The sequence below is a fragment of the Dipodomys ordii genome, unplaced genomic scaffold, assembly GCF_000151885.1.
Source record: "Dipodomys ordii isolate 6190 unplaced genomic scaffold, Dord_2.0 Scaffold99, whole genome shotgun sequence".
In the NCBI taxonomy this organism is placed as follows: domain Eukaryota; kingdom Metazoa; phylum Chordata; class Mammalia; order Rodentia; family Heteromyidae; genus Dipodomys; species Dipodomys ordii.
This window is the reverse complement of record NW_012267315.1, coordinates 3,670,153-3,687,808: the sequence shown is the minus strand read 5'-3', so window position 1 is coordinate 3,687,808 and position 17,656 is coordinate 3,670,153. Positions and strand designations below refer to the sequence as shown.

Genomic DNA, 17,656 nt, shown 5'->3' with positions numbered 1-17,656 from the left:
AAGGCCCTGGGTTCGATTCCCCAGCACCACATAAGCAAAAAGAAAAAAAGCCGGAAGTGGCATTGTGGCTCAAGTGGTAGAGCGCTAGCCTTGAGCTGAAGAACTGAGGGATAGTGCCCAGGCCCAGAGTTCAGGCCCCATGGCTGGACCAAAAAAAAAAAAAAATAGCAAGTCAGTTGTAGATTCATGATAATATCAAGATAGGCAATCGGTCCCTTCACTAAATTTACACTGACACAGCCATATTTCTACCTCCTTTATAATCTGTCATTCTTAAGCACCTCTTTCTTAGATGGCACTGTACAGGTTAACCTCGGTTTCTGCTATCTTAGCAACAAATGGAGCTAACAATAAGGAGGTCTTTGAATTTCAAAATTATTTTAAACCTTATTAAGATCTAAATTAAAAACCTGAAATTACTACAAAATTCTATAGCTCATTCATGCCAAAGAACAAAATGACAACACAGCTTTTGGAAGTAGTTTTTACTATACTATACTATATCATACTATACTACAGTGATCCCTCACCTATCACGGGAGTTATGTTCCAGAGACCCCCATGGTAGGTGCAAGTCCACCAAATAGCAGTGTCATATAGTCATCCCTTGCTATATTGTGGTTAACTTATTGCTACTTCGTGGATTTTCACCTAACACAGGGTTCTCTGGAACATAAATGCTGTGATAAGTGAGGGATAACTATTTACATATTTTTAACCCATGACACAGTGAAGCCCCAATAAGCAAATGCAACATAGTGAGGGACGACTGTATATCCTTCAGAATGATAAGACTTAATTTTATCTACAGCTAGAGAAACACATCACTATTTAACTAACCAGCAATCACATAGAAAAACAAAGCAGAAGTAGAACCTCTGTTCCTGCAATGTTTATATCACTTTCCAGCTATTTTCTTGTGGGAAAGGGCTATGGGAGAAAGGTATGGTGGGAAAGTACAGTCACCTGTTCTACCAAGCAGACAAAGCATGGAACTTGTGCCTAACAATCTGAAGAAATATTGACTAGCCCTTTCTTGTGAATATGCGTGAATATTTTCATCATGCTGAAAGCAACAACAACAAATAAGAACTATGAAATAATGATGAGCATACAGTATTGCCACAAAGCCAGTGTGGGTGGGAGATCAACAATGAGAAAAGGAGAACATAAACCCATGATAGGCTTTAATCTGCAGTCAGGGTATTACAAATGTCTGTGATATAAAACATCTGCAATATACCAAACACCTCTTACTGGCTACCATATCCTTAAGACAGTACCATCTATCCCCTTGTAAACATTAACTGTTCAGCTCTTAAGTTATGTGAGCTCCAATTATATTGAGGTATACGTGTATCTTGTTAATTCTGTGTTGCTAATTCAGGAGTCTAATGTGAGTATAGACTACACTACTTTAAAGAATTATAACTGGAAGAGGATCAGGGTAGAGTAACTCGTACTCCAGCCTAGAAAGGTGATGGCAGGTGCATGTGATGCTACCTACGGAAGATAAGGGATACTAAGCATCTAACATGGATAATAATAATAAAAAAATCTTAGTCTTCTCATTGAAATTAACAGCAAATTGTTTTTTTCCTTCAAATGATATATTATTGTTAAACCTCACAGTACTCTTAAGTATTCTTCATTCTCTAAGTTTGCCAGAAGCCAAGTATTATGGGAAATAACACAGTCCTCAAAAGTATAAATAATGCTTACATGGCATTTTAATAAATTACTAACTCTTTTAGGTTATTTATTTCATTACAAAACCAATGATCAAGTGTTTGGCTCCAAAACCCTAGAAAAGCTACTTAATTCATTCTCCCCTCAAACTTTATTGATAAATAACTGGAGCTGACATTTTTTAAGAATATGCAAATTCAGGCTGGGAAGGTGGCTCAGTGGTACAGCGCTTGCCTTGCATGTCTGAGGCCCTGGGTTCGATTCCTTAGCACCACATAAGCAAAAGGAAAAAAGCCGGAAGTGGTGCTGTGGCTCAAGTGGTAGAGCGCTAGCCTTGAGCTGAAGAACTGAGGGACAGCGCCCAGGCCCAGAGTTCAGGCCCCACGACCGGAACACACCCCAAAAAAGAATATGCAAATTAACTTCTGATAAGCAGCATCTCCAACATCTGTAATCCTCAAGGTTTCACAAATATATGTTCACTAAACTCTCCCTAATTATTGGACGCACTATTTAGCATCCTACTATAACAGAGGAGAATGAAACTCAGGGAAGCAACACTAACTTGCCCAAAGTTCTAGAAGCTAAGATAATAAACTGAGCTCCTATATCCAGGATAGACCTAGATACAATGACTTATGTGCAAATGGAGTGTGAATAAAGCTGATATATGGCCTGTCAGTGATGTAGGGCAGCAATAATCAAAAGATATTTCTTTAAAAGCAAAGATTTCTCAGAATCCTTTCAGGATTATTGCCCCTAGATTTGACCTACTTTTCAAAAAACCAAATGTCTCTTGACCAAATGGAGGTATCCAGAGCTGTTTCTTCCCTCTCTGCCAATTAAGATTTTCCCAAGAAGTACATCTTGATTTGAAATGCAATGTAACATTAAGATCTCCTATTGGCATGAAGTGCTATGGCATTAGAATTTATTTGAATGAATTTTAAATGTCTTGTGAATCAGACAGAGGAATTTCTGTTTGGCATTAGGATTAAATACTAGACAAAGGCCCTTGTAACTTTCGTATGGGAAACAAGGCAAATCTTTGAGCCATATGTCATATGAGAAGTTTAGAAATCAGCTATAATAAATGCCTTCTGTGAGGTCCTTGAAGACAGGCACATTATCTTTATACATCTTTGCAGCCCACACTATCACACCCTTTTGAAACTTATTCATAAGCCTTTCCTGGAGAGGTATCTATAAAGGTTTACCATTAAAATATCTCATGATACTTCAATGTTATAATTTGTAACCAAAAGAATGAACTTCGCAAAACCAAAAGTTCACTCATTGGCTGTGTTTCCTGAACTAAGAGACAAAACTGAATTTGTTCAGAAATAAAATTGTGTCAAACAATGCAATGGTTTAGTATGTGCCAAGTATCCTTCTTGAGAAGAACATGGTGCTCTTGGTGACAACAGAGGACCTTCAATTTCAAAAAGAAAGATAGAAATTTCTTTCTCATCACAAACAGCTGAATCATTCACATAATCAACAGCCCAGCCAGCACAAGCTGTCAGTGCAGGCTCTGCTTTTTGAGAGGTACGAATTAAAAAAAACAAAAAAAGACAATAAGGACGACAGGAAATTCCCCGAAGATGTTGACTTAAAACGTTATCTTTAATCAAACTGGTGGCACTGGTAATAAACCCACCTCTGGCAGAGGAAAAACACAATACTGAGGAAATGAATTCCTTTTATCCAGGGAGTATTTAATAAATGTCTACTGGTCACCAGGGCCCTGGGCCAAGGCCAGAGAGCCATTCCCGGATAGGGAATGGGGGCGGTGGCCTAGCACTCCCCACGGGCAGCCAGGCACCAGGCTGGATCCCTGGACAGCACCCGGCACCCCTCATCCAGCAACACGGGTCTCCTGGAACGCTGTGGACTCCATCCCCACGAAAAGCACAAATCCTACTCGCCAGGCCAAGGGGACCCCACAAGCAAGGTTTAGATCCAGGTGTGGAACCCTTACGATTCTGACAAAGCCAATGCTGGGGGGCAGGAAATGAGGGAGACCTGGGTGTCTCTGGAGGACGGTAGTGGCTGAGCGCCCCTGGGGCCGTTCTGGGAGTCTCTAGGGGAGCTTAGGGGGACTTCTGGAGGTCGCACGGAGGCCGAGGGCTCCTCTAACGAGGTTCGGGGGGCACTCCAGAGAGGTGTGGTGAGGGATCTGGAATGCGCGTGGGGACTGGGAACCCGGAACACTTCCTATGGATGCAGAAGACACTGGGGACCTCGGAGGGTACGTGGGGGGCTCGCAGGCCTCGGGGGCTGTTCTAGAGGACCCCATGGGGGCTCTGGGAGCCCAGGAAGGTCTCTGGAGAACACACGGGGTCCTCAGACACAACCTGGGTGACTCCAGGGTGGCCCTGGGACCTGAGGGCCCCTAGGAGGGTTCAGGGGACCCCGAGGGTGTTCTGGGGACCGTGCAAGGGCAGCGGTTTGGGGGGGGAGTAGGGGGGAGTACGGAGAACCCCCTGGGCACGCACACTGTGGCGCTCACCCGAACAGCCCTCGGAGGAAGGAGTGGGAGGCCTTGACTCGTTTCTCAGCCTCCGCCATCAGCTGTACCGCTTCTCGCTCCTTCCCTGCGTTGTCCATTTTGCCAGCTGCCGCTGTCCACCGCTTCCTCCGCCCGTTGGAGAAGCTCTCGAGTGCCTCGGCCCTCCCGGTGGTGGAAGCGCAGGTGCGGGGCGCGGTGCCTGCTGGGATTTGTAGTCCTACAGGCTATCACGGCCATTTGGATACGAGAGATAACCACTACAACGCCCAGAAGGCTGCTGGGCAGGGCCGGGAGGGGTCTCCGCTCGGACTCCCCAGACTCTGGCGTAGGGGGCGTGGCCCTCTATAGGGGTCTTGGGCTAAGGTGAACTAAGGCTTTTAAGTATCGGAAGTTGGTAAACGACTCTTGGCTTACAATAGCGATCACTCGGAACATGCAGCCTTAAGAATCTTTGTTGCATACGACTGACACATAGCAATGGACCGATGGGGATGTAACAGATTGGAATGCTCAACCTACATGCAAGTCTTTTCTAACAGAATCTAATACAGCCACTGAGAGCAGTTTCATCAACCATGTGAGGCCCTCCCCCACTCTCCAAAATAAGGAGCAACAGCTGGTGGGAAGAGCTATTTTTAATCTCTGGGAGCAAGATGTTTAAGAATGCATCATCTCCCCCAATATAAATTCAAAGTCATTTCTAAATCTCCCCAAGCTGCAACTTTCTGCTGGTCTCTTTTTAGTAGAAGTGAATTGCATGTGTGCCAAACGCACATAATCCACCCTTTTTATTGACTGAATTCTATTAAATAAATGTGAGTCATTGACCTGACTTATCCCTTATATAATACTGGCCACAGGGTGGATCTTCTAGGCCAACATTTTTGTATGCCAGGAAGACTTCAAATCTCTTAAGAGAACTATCCATAGATAGAGGCAGTCCTGTGCCAATGATTTCCAGAGGGAATTGTATTTTTAATACAATGTCTAGACCAGTTGTGGTTGGCAATGCTAACACAGAAGTGATGAAGCAAATACATCACTGCCAAATGAGAACTTATGACAATTTATAACTATTAACAAATACACTGATCAGCAACACAACCCTAAGAAAAAGAAACTTGTTGTTAGAGAACAAGGCCAAAGGGACCAAACTCCTAGAAAGAAAAGTTAGTAAAGCCTCCATTAAAGAGTCCATACATTGTAGGACACTCAAGAAAGAGGAAACCTCAGGGCATTGTGCACTGTTGATGAAAAATTATTGTATATATTTGTACCATTTTAAAAAGCTGATTTGTATTTGTAGAAGTTTGGAGAAAGAAGGGAGGAAATTGAGGGTGACAGTAATGCAGGAAAGAAGAGATGAAAAACTGCAAAAACTGGACATAGACCCTGAAAAGCAAAATAAACTACGGGGATAAGATTGAATGGACCAACTTAAAACTTCTAATTCTATCAAACTTGATGCAATACAGAAGTTCTGTAGGATGTTCAAGAAATACAGATTTCTAGGCCACTAGCCTAGAACTTGGTGTTAGAATCTCCTTGAACTGAGATCTAGGAAGTAGACCTTTAAACCTTCTTTCCTTCTTTCTTTCTTTCTTTCTTTCTTTCTTTCTTTCTTTCTTTCTTTCTTTCTTTCTTTCTTTCTTTCTTTCTTTCTCTTCATTCTTTCTTCCTTTCATGGGGCTTGAAATCTGGGCCTGGGCTCTGTCCCTGAGCTCTTCAGCTCAAGGCGAGCACTCTACCACTTGAGCCACAGTGCCACTTCCAGTTTTCTGGTGGTTAATTGGATTTCCTGCCAGGGCTGGCTTTGAATAGCAATCCTCAGATCTTAGCTTCCTGAGAGCTAGGATTACAGCTGTCAAGATAAGAGTCAAGATAAGAGGAGGAAGCAAAGAAGAGAGCCAAACTTTACAAAATAAGGACTGACTAGATTGAGAGAAGAGGGATCAGAAGTGAAAATAAGAGGAATGACCCCTTAATATGGGCCAGGGATGAAATGGGAGCAACTCAGGTAGGAGCTGCCCTGGAGAAGACGCAGGGATCCATTTACTTACATTACAGCTCTCTAGGATGGCCAAATAGCAACTTTACATTTAAATTCAACACTATTAAATAAAATATAACCTCTATTTCTTAGTCACAGTAACAACATTGCAAATGCTCAATAGCTACACATAGCTAGTGGCTACCATGATGAAGTATACGGATGTAGGACAATCCTGTCATTACACAGAGTCCTAATGGATAACACTGGATTATATTCACCATATGAATTAGTTAGCCTTGTATTACCACAATGGGATGCTTAGGGCAATTTACTTATAAAGAAAAAGAGGATTATTTTAGCTTCCAATTCTTGAGTTTCCACTGTAAGACTGGATGGCCCTAAGGCTTTGATCCTCTTTTGAGAGTGGAATATCATAGTACTAGCACAACCATTCTCATCTTGAGCCAAGAAGTGTATGATGTTGGGGGACAAAGCGGGTATATGGGCTGTGAATTCCACAATCCCATTAAGAATGTAATTCCAGTGAGCTAAAGATCTCCCACTAGGACCTAATTCCTAAGGTTATGTATAACTTATGCAAATAGTACAACCCTGAGGACCAAGCACATAACACCAGGACCTTTGGAGGACACTGATCTGAATCATATCAACTTGCCTTTCAGGGGCTCTGAGAACTTACTAAAAAAAGAGGGAAATGATTCCAGGCATGTTTTTAGAAGGTAGATTGTGAGTGTTATGGACTTCACTCTGAAATAAGGCCTGGGTCAAACAGATTGCTGGCCTTTCTCTAACAGAAAATCCAGAGGACACATGGACACCCAAACCAATCAGTATATCAGAGTCTACACTAGAAAATTAAGTGTTCGCCTGCCTATCAGAGAGAAAGGCACAAAGGCAGGGCTGAAGCCCCATGAGATTTCTCAGCTCTAAGACAGGCAGAATCAGAAAATGACCTTGTGATAAGAAGGTATGGCCTTCTGCATGTTTTCCTAGAAGGGGAGGGAGAATGTTAGATCAAATAGGATCACCTTTTTTATAACCTGCTCTCAAAAGTAATGGAGCATCACTTTTCCACATGGAAGCAAAGAGATAAAGCTCATTCATTCATGGGGAAGGGTGCCACGTCTTGATGGGAGAGTCTCAGTAGATTTGAAGACAGTTTATAACCACCACTAACGTTAGGTTAGAAGTGATTCCACACTCTGGTCCATTCTGGTTACCCTGAACAAGTTGTGATACTAGAGGCTCTAGGCTGAGGAGAAACTCTGCCTCACATGGTCCTGAAGCCATGAGGGTCCTGCCTAGGATTTCAGCTGCCCTCTTACAGGACATTCCAGCCTCAGTTCTGCCTTTAAGGGTCAGGGTGGTTCAGAGGCACTGGATAGAGCAGTCCACTTCTAAAGCAATGTGCTCTACCTTAGAAGGAGGGGACCAATGGAGACATTCCAGAAATCTCTTCACAAAATCATTAAGCAATGTAGTAATGAAAACAAATATCCTTCATTCCTGTGAATAAAGTTGTGCACCTTTAGGACCAGAATTTAATTGCTCTATTTATAGCAATTCTTTTCAATTTCCTCATGGACTTTCTAAACCCAAGTACATTTTCCTTTTAGCAATACTGCAATTTGAACTCAAGACGTCTACTTGCAAGGTATGATTTGAGTTGTACCCCAGCCTTTTGAAACCCAAGAGCATTTGATCAGTAAATTTCAGAGAAATAATTAGTTGTATGTTTGTTTCCCCCATTGGAGACTGTGATGAACTCACTATCTGATGCTTTATACTCATTGGCAGGCTTCCTACCACCTGAGCCATACCTCCAAGCCCTAGTTATGTCATATATATGTATATATATATATGTATATGTATATGCATATACATATACATTTCAAAACAGCATTAGTTTATGGAGGGAGTTCCATTTCATACCACATTAAAGTTGCTACAAATATTCTCAAATATGGCTTTTGAAAATACAATCTAATATTTTCTTAAGAAAATGCTCTTTAAAATTTTGATAAAAGTTAGAAAAGAAAGAATTGACATGACTATCTGCTTGGGGAAAATATTAAATAGTAAAATTACTAAATATGAGAAAATATATATTACTTATATTAGGGTCACTAGTTAATGTAACTTTTTCACTAGACAGTTAGAAAATGTATAGAAACTTTTGTTGTTGTTGTTGGTCGTGGGGCTTGAACTCTGGGCTTGAGTGCTGTCCTTCAGCTGTTCAGCTCAAGGCCAGTACTATACTGCTTGAGCCACAGTGCCACTTCTGGTTTTCTGGTGGTTAATTGGAGATAAGAGACTCATGGACTTTCCTGCCCTGGCTGGCTTTGAATTGTGGCCCTCAGATCTCAGTCTCTGGAGTAGCTAGGGTTACAGGTGTGAGCCACTGACACCTGGCCTAGAAACTGTCTTAATTAACTTAGTACTTTAAATTTCAGCAAGTGGACAAGCGACACAGTTGAAACTCAGACCTTTCTCATCTGTGCTTAAGATAGATCTATCAAAGTCATGGTTTTGTGCTTGAAACATAATTGTTGAGAGAAATAGATGATTTCTTTCTTTCATGCCCTTTAATTCCTTTTCACAAATTACTATGCAATGAATATAATTCAAAGACATTTTGGGAATAAGATATTCTCTCATAATTTAACATGTGTAACAAAACTTTTATTTTTAATATATACATGTCTCTATCTAATCAAACTTTCAAATGCAAAGATGTGCTTGGGGAACAGGTTTGTAGTTTGCATTTTTGTTTGTTTATGAAACATGTTTCTATTTTTGTAACTACAGTTGTGTGCTATATAATGACTTGAAGTTTGGATTTGGAATGACTCCTGAAAGTCCATGTATAAAAAAGGCTATTCTGGTGGCTCACACCTGTAATGCTAGCTACTCAGGAGGCTGAAATCTGAGGATTGTGGTTTGAAGCCAGCCAACACAGGAAAGTCCAATTAACCACCAAAAAAACCAGAAGTAAAGCTGTGGCCCAAATAGTAGAGAGCTAGAGTACATAAGCTTAAGGACAGCGCCCAGGCCCTGATTTTAAACCCTAGGACTGCACCAAAAAATAAAATAAAATAATAATAGATCAAATTAAGCTGAATTTTTGCACACCTGTTCTGCATCTTAATAACTGAGTGAAAATACAGCCAGTCTTTACTATTCATAATTTCCCTGTTTACAAATTCACTTACTTACCAAAATGTATTTATTATCCTCAGATCAACACTTACGGTGTTTTCGCAGCCCCTAAGAGTGAACAGTGTGAATTTCCCCATTCATAAATTCCAGTGAGGGTTGAACACAGTGAAGCAGGCCTTCGTGTTCTAGTTACTGTTACTAGTTACTGTGTCTAGTTACTGTGTCCCTTTCACAGCCTGTGTAGTGCCACGTATTGCATTTTTATGATTCTATAATGGGTGTTTTCCTGGATCTCTGGTTTGCAAATGACAGATTATGTACCTCCCAGTCTCTATAATCATGTGAACCAGTCTCTCATAATATATCTTTACATATATACACATCCATATACGGATAAGGAGATGTATATTCCTACTGGTGTGTGACTCTGAGAAACCCTGGTATACTTGTCCCTCTGCTACCTTCTACCCCAGGACACAACCCAATAGGAATCCCATCAATGGGGCTCCTGTGACCTATGATTCATACTTGTGTTTGACCAATGATGTAAGGTGCCTATTGCATGAGGTAAGGAAGGATGGAAGGTGAGTGAGGATATAGCATTTGATCCCCAAGCCCTCGACAAAGTGGCCAGCTGATATTCTCTGACTCTAAATTGTTCTTGTTCTCATCCTTCAGGCACGGCAAGCATGACTGCTCTTAGCTTCAGACAACTGCTTTGTTCCCTAGGCTCCATAGTACCCTTGCACCTTCCTATTTATATTCACATCCCATTGGTAAGTCCTTCTAAGTTTTTTCATTGCTGTATGCCTCTGTTCACGGCAGAGTTCCTTACTTACATCATCCCAAACTCATTGTATGACCAATACGACTTTAAAACCCGAACCAGGAATATGGGAAAGGACAGCCATATGCCCTTCATGCAGACTATACGTACAAAAGATCTGAACTAACCATTAGCAAACGTGCCATGCACAAAAGCTAGATGGATTATGGACAGAAAAAGATAGTGTCAAACTTTAAAATGTTTGGAAGAGAGCACAGGAAATTAGCTTTGAATAGCTCTACAACCTTGAGTTCCTAAGTAAGACATCAAAAGTATAAACCAGAAGAGAGAAAAAAATCAATATATCCATTCCATTATGGTTAAGAATTTCTTTTCACCACTGTGCCATAAATAGAATAAGAAAAACCACCATCTAGAAAGATATTTGTACCCCATATACCCAAATCAAAGTAAGAAAAAATATCAAAAATAGAGAAATCATATGAAAAATCAGCAAATACAAATACAAATAACCAAATAGAAAAACGGGCAAAGACCTTGAACTTTCAAATTTAGAGAATGCTAATAAATACTCAACCTTCTTCAACTGTTGTTGCCCCATTGCTTTAGTGAAATGATCATCTCCTCACAGAAAGATGGAAAGAGGGTGGCAGAAAGCAAAAGCCACTCACACAAACCACTTCCATTTTATTTGCTTTCATGGTGGAGGGAACTGATGGGATCATGCAAAGTCTGTCTTCTCACCATTTGGAAATAAATATGAAATTGCTGTCAATTATAATCACCTTGCTATACTATAGACCAAGAAAACTTATTATTCCTATTCCTCTAAATTACTGTTTTCTTTTCTGTTTCTGGCACTAGTGTTTGAGCTCAGGGCTTCACACTTGGCTTGGCTTGCTTATTCATGGCTGGCACTATACCATGACTCCAGCCATGCTTTTTGCTGGTTATTTTGAAGATGGAAGCTTATGGATATGTTTGCCCAGGCTGGCTTCAAACTATGATTTTCGAGATCTCTGTCTCCTGAGTACCTAGGATGAACAGCATAAGCCACTGGGGCCTGGCTACTCTTTTTTTTTTTTAACATTAAGTTCACCTTTCATTGTGGAAAACACCTCCGGGAAGATGGGCTGTCATCATTTCCTCCCTTCCCCTGCTCAGGCATCCTCATCCATCCTGTATACCCCTGGAGCAGCACTCTGTAGACTGAGGAGACTTTTTCTGAACCTTGTGTTTCTCAGGTTTCTTAGTCTGGAAAAGAAAGTGAACACTGAGCCCCTTGTGACAACGCCAACTGGAGCCATCTGCAGCACCACCTTGTCCTGTCAACATTTTGTGCACCTGCTGCTGGCCTGATCCGCAGCACCACAGGGCATTTCTAGTCAAGGTCAGCCATGTCTGTTTGCAGCAGCTCCAGGAATAAGGGATCAGGGCTGCAGTGAGTACTGCCATGGGTAGTCTGAGTGCTACACGATCTGTGCTACATTCACATGTAGGATACTCAAGCAAGTCACAGACTATAGATGCTCCTTCCAGGCCAGCCTTGGAAGAGTGCCAGGCAGTAGGATGGATCTCAATAGATTTGCTTCCTGCATGGAATATAGCCAGTTCGGTAGCCAGTCAAGACCAGAATAAATTAGGGGACAAAAGAACTTACCAAAGAGTGCTATATTAAAAAAAAATAAAGGCTAGAGGAAGAAAGCAAATAAAATCAACCCTTGTAGCTGGATGCCGGTGGCTTATATCTGTAATCCTAGCTACTCAGGAGGCTGAGATCTGAGAATCATGGCTCAAAGCCAGCCTGGGCAGAAAAGTCCATGAGACTCTTATCTCCAATTAACCACCAGAAAACCAGAAGTGGCCCTGTGGCTCAAGTGGTAGAGCACTAGCCTTGAGCTGAAAAGCAGAGGGAAGTACCCAGGCCCAGAGTTCAAGCCTCATGACCAACCAAAAAACAAAAACAAGATCAGTCCTTGTCATTTGCAACCATTAATTTGTTTCCACCCTCCAGTGGGGAGAAAGACACTGCAGGTAGCAGGTATAGAGATTGTTACATTGTGACTCTTCTCCCAGTCCAGATGTCATGTCTATCTGCAAAAAACTGTCCATCAGTATCCATGGGAATAGTTCCAAGGCTTTCTGAAATAGTAAAATAAAGTTTATAATACCTAATGGAATATAAATACTATGTAAGTAGTAGTTATTCTGTATTATTTAGGGAATAATAATAAAAAATTAAAAATATAAACATATTTGGTACAAACTCAATTATTTTTTCATATATTGTCTGTGTGAGTTGGTTAAATCTGTAGCTTCATAAGTCACAGCTGAGTCCATTGTACTGTCAGCTATGAAGAAAGGGGTAAGTTCACAGGAAATAGCATAAAGCCAGGGAAATTCCTCTTGCCTCACTACTAGGTTCCTTCTTTCTCTCCCCCTCCCTCTATCTTTCTCTTCTTTCTTTCTTTCCTGTATTTTTGTTTGTTTAAAATAAGTTCTAACTGGGCTGGGAAGGTGGCTCAGTGGTAGAGCGCTTGCCTTGCATGCATGAGGCCCTGGGTTCGATTCCTCAGCACCACATAAGCAAAAAGAAAAAAGCCGGAAGTGGCGCTGTGGCTCAAGTGGTAGAGTGCTAGCCTTGAACTGAAGAGCTGAGCGACAGCACCCAGGCCTAGAGTTCAGGCCCCACGACCGGACCCAAAAATAAAAATAAAAATAAAATAAAATAAGTTCTAACTATATAGCCCATGATGGCCTGGAACTCACTGAACAGTTCAGGCTGGACTTCAACTCATAATACTCTTGCCTCGGTGCCCTGAGGCTAATTCAAAATCAGATGCAAATTTGAGCCTTGGTTTCTCCAGGCATTAGCAGGACTCTCCCCACGTCTTCTTCTTTCTTTCTTTCTTTCTTTTTTTCAGTCGGTTGTGGGGCTTGAACTCAGGGCCTGGATGCTGTCCCTGAGCTCTTCAGCTCAAGGCTAGCGCTCTACCACTTGAGCTACAATGTCACTCTGGTTTTCTAGTTGTTTATTGGAGATAATAGTCTCACAGACTTTCCTGCCTGGGCTGGCTTTGAACTGATCCTCAGATCTCAGCCTCCTGAGTAGCTAGGATTACAGGCGTGAGCCACTGGCGTCCAGCCCCACTTCTTGTTCTTTCAGATACCTGGGGATTATTCATGGAGAGCCAAGTAATGGTGATACCCAGTGAGAAGCAGCTTCCCTTGGGACGGCAGCATTTTAGAGTTCCTCAAGCTCTGCTGCCATCTTAGCCAAGCTGTCGAAGGGCTGGGGACCTGCATGAGACTTAGCTCCCTAGCTCTTAGTTAAAAGTAAGTAAATTGTCTCTTGAGGTTCTCAACACTTCTTCTTTGGGAAGGACTTACTTTCATTGTGATGTCAGATCATACCAAACTGACAGCAAATGAGGGATGATTTTGTTTTCTTTCAGGGTCTCCTTTGACAAAACGCAAATATTCTTTGTGGTACTATTTCCCAACAATACTTTTTCAGTGTTCAGGGTTAGAAAAGTCTGGATAGACCCTTAAATTCACTGGTCTTTTTGGAGGAAGGAATGGTGGTGGGGAATAAAGGATAGGCTATAACCAGGTCGCTTCTCTTGTTCACTTTCATGAAATAAAGCAACTGATGTACTATAGAGAAAGGAAAAGCTGTTTGAAAGACCAACAATCTCTCAAGGTCAGACAGTAAAATTTGTAAGTTAGAGCAGAGACTGTATTACATCTTAGCCAAATTTGGGGGAAAATAATTGACTAGGAGAAAATATATCTATCCAGAGAGAAGGGCGAACAGCTGAACCACAGAAATAGTAAGAGGAGAGGACATGGGGAATGGCCCCGGACGTGTTAGTGTGACATCTAGAAAGCTCTGCACCAGTGCAGACATTCCAGTGGGCTGTCTCCGTTATGAACGCTTACCACAAGATGGCAGTACTCTCGTTTGGCTTGTGCTCTTGGATCAGTTTTCCCAAGATAAAGCTGAGGCATTAGAGCTGTGAGATCAATCCCCTAATGTTAAGTTAGCTGTCAAAAATTAGTTTATGAGGCTTTGAGGGATGGCTCAAGTGGTAGAGGGCTTGCCTATCTGCAGAATGGGTCAGAATTAGAATATAGCACAGTGCCATCATCCAGAAATTCAGAAAAATATTTGCAGCTATTATGACCATTCCTATTTTTACTTAGCACTCAAAGCTAACAGGAAGGAAGAAAGCACTTCTCATCCTGGCATATTAGTTAAAGGTATGGCCAGTGTAGCGTGTTCCAGTGTTAGCTTTTTCCCTACATCATGCAGCGTATTGGTGGTTAGTCAGTGTGACAGTGCCTGCCTGGCACAATTCTTAAAATTGCCAACTCACAGGCAGATAAACCCTTTCCCGACCAGCAGAGAGAACCAGCAGAGTTACCAGTTTACAAAGGCACACTTACACACCCCTGGGCACACTTGTACAGATACCCTCACTCTCACACACTTGCATGAACTCATACACCAAGCACACAGGCACATACTTCAGCACACTTGGCCCACAGCTTCCCCTTCCTGCACTCATGTTCCCTCACATACCTCTCCCACACATCAGAGGTCTTCAGGGGTATAAAATAAGCCAATGCTGATTTCTTGGGCCCTTCATGGTTTTTTCACCCTTAGTCCCACTCCTCAGTCTTTCCTACCCTGCTCCCCCCAATCTCTGCCTCAGGTTTTCCAGATTCAAGCCCATCCCTTATCTCTGGCGAGAGATAAATCCTGCCTCTGTACATGAAACAGTGACTCACAAGCCACAGCAATGGGTCTGGGGTCCTCAGGAAGAAACACAGAGTGAGTGGTTCACTGGGAGCTCTCATAGGACACAATACATAATCATATTCCAGACTGAGGCTCACTACAGCCAAAGGACACACAGCACAATTGGGAAATGAAAGATGTGTGGGTGCAGTTCAATGAGAGACCGGCAGAAACTTTTAGCATCTTCTTCTAGAAGCAGCCATACAACGTGTGCTTAATATTGAGCAGTGAGCTGTGAAGACACACTAGGGAAGTGTTATTAAGAGACTCAGCGCCCAGATTTTTGTTGGACTGGTTATGAAGGCATCTCTGCAACATGCCTGGTATATACCATATTCCAAACTCCAAAAGGAGAAATATATTCATCCCAGCCTTACTGTTTATACAGCATATTTCTACGTGCTAAGGTTTCTTCTCAGGTAAGGTCTTCATCAGCATGGGGGCTAGTTTGTGCTTGAAGTCTCCAGACCATACTCAAGCCACAGTGAGCCATTGAGTTGCCCAGGTGCTAGCTGCCCTTCCAGAACTTCCTCTTGTTATTCATAGTCTCATAGAGAAGGTGCACACCAGCCTGCCACTGCAGGCTGGAGGATGGCAAATAAACCACGTGACCACTGGCCTCTTCTCCAGGCCCCAGGGCCATCAACACTGTCATAGGGCAACTTGCAAAAAGTATTAGTAGAGGAGCAGTGAGGAAAGACACAAGCAACAGCCTCAGATTTGCTGAGAGGCCTGGAGAAGAAAGGAGGACACCAGAAAAGAGTGAAGGAGTGTGTGTGTGTGTGTGTGTGTGTGTGTGTGTGTGTGTGAAATATCTATTCAAACAGGGCCAGAGAGCTTGTCAACCAAGTCTGATCACCCCACAGCAGCCTGCTGCTCACTCTTGTCTCATCCAATCATCACAACAGTATCTACACCTGCACATTACAGATAAGGAGTTTCCAAAGGCAACCTCGTCCAGATCCTCAACCCCTAGCTTCTCTCAGGCTATTGAAGTTTTAGAAATGAAGTCATACAATATATATTCTCATTTCTGGTATCTTTTTTATTTAACATAACAGTGATTTTGTGTGTGTTTGTAGTTAGTTCTCTCTTATTATAATGTAGAATTCTGTAGCATAAATATACCATTAACTATCCTAACTATTCTCTTTCTCCTCCTCCTCTTCTCCCTCTTCTTCCTCTTTTCCTCAATTCTATCCTATACTCTGGAAATGCAGATTGTGCTAGGCTTCTCCCTAAACCTCCCTCAGCCTGACCCTAGACTCCTGGCAGTAAAATCTGAGCAACCATGGGACCAATGACTCTGCCAATCTCCATAACTTGTGACATCTCTTATCCTCCTCATTCTTCTTCAGAAATTCATTCTTCCTTTTATGTTAGATTCTAAGCTGCCTTTAAATCTGTTTACTTCCTGAAATATCCTGTTGAATTGAGATTTCATTAAATATCCTACCAGTTTGAAGAAAATGACATTAAGCATTATATTTTTATTCACTTATCTTTATATCTCTTGAAGGCTTTTAAAATATGTCCACATATAATTTCATCTTATTAAGTTGATTTCCTAGATATTTGTGTTTTTTGTCCATTGCAAATAGAAGATTCCATTATATTTCTTCATTGTTACCCGAAAGCGTAGATGTTGTGTGGACTCAGGCATGTGTTTGAGTATGTGCTGAGACACTCCTCATTAGAGTAGCTTCAGCTTATAAACACACCTGGATCAGGCTTTCTGCTCTACCTCTTGCATTGTGCCTCCTGGCACCTGAAGCACCTGCTCTTGAGTGTGTTGACTATGGAGCCTTTACCTGTTTGAGAAAGGACAACTTGATTCTATGTACTTCCTGTATGTGTGTGTGTGTGTGTGTGTATGTGTGTGTGTGTGTGTGTGTGTGTGTGTGTGTGTTTCTGGGGTTTAAGGTCAGGGCCTAGGTGCTTTCCCTAAGATTTTTTGCTCAAGGCTAGCACTCTACCACTTGAGCAACAGCACCGCTTCCAGCTTTTTGGTGGTTACTTGGAGATAAGCATCTCAAAGTCTTCTCTGCCTGGGCTGGCTTTGAACAGTGATTCTCAGATCTCAACCTCTACTCAAGATTATAGGCATGGGCCACTACTGTCTGGCTGTACTTTCTTTTGATGGCTCTGAGGACTTTGCTTAAGCCAGAAATGCTCCCATGACCATTGCAATGGCTTTGCCTCTCTGCGTTTCAGCTTTCTCACCTGCAAAGAAATGACCTTGGTCTGAATTTGAGAAACTTCAGCCATAATAATGTGTAATATTTCTCTGAAACAAAAAACGTCTTCCTTGTGATGAATCTGCAGAGCAAAAGGTGCTGCTCAGGATGAAAGATGTGCCTCATATAAGGAAATGGTCAGCTACCAACAAGCTGTGACTATTTTAGCTGTTGTAGACTTATTGAAACAGTCTTAAGATATATACAGCCACAAGATGAAGGAAAAAGAAAAAGAACAAACTAGTAATATTAATAGTGAGAGTTTTAAGGTTCTTATATAAACAACATAAAAAAAGATAAAAAATAAAACCCAAACTCTATAAAATCAAATATCAATAAATTTAAAGTAGGAACAAAATGATCTTTCCACTTAATATTTACTTCTCTAACTAAAAGTGAAGATTATAATTTTATTTCTAAAAGCATAGAGAATATTGTCATATTCTGAACAATG

The 17,656-nt window shown here is 41.8% G+C and overlaps 1 protein-coding gene across 1 annotated transcript in view; it reads right to left on the bottom strand.

Moving 5' to 3' along the window:
• The window catches only part of Napb (N-ethylmaleimide-sensitive factor attachment protein, beta), a 39,251-nt gene extending 34,944 nt beyond the window's left edge, over window positions 1-4,307 (bottom strand). The window contains exon 1 of the mRNA XM_013027058.1: window positions 4,202-4,307. Within this exon, the coding sequence (XP_012882512.1) occupies window positions 4,202-4,299 (98 nt within the window). The 5' untranslated portion in view covers window positions 4,300-4,307. The remainder of the gene's footprint in view (window positions 1-4,201) is intronic.
• Window positions 4,308-17,656: the final 13,349 nt, after the last annotated feature.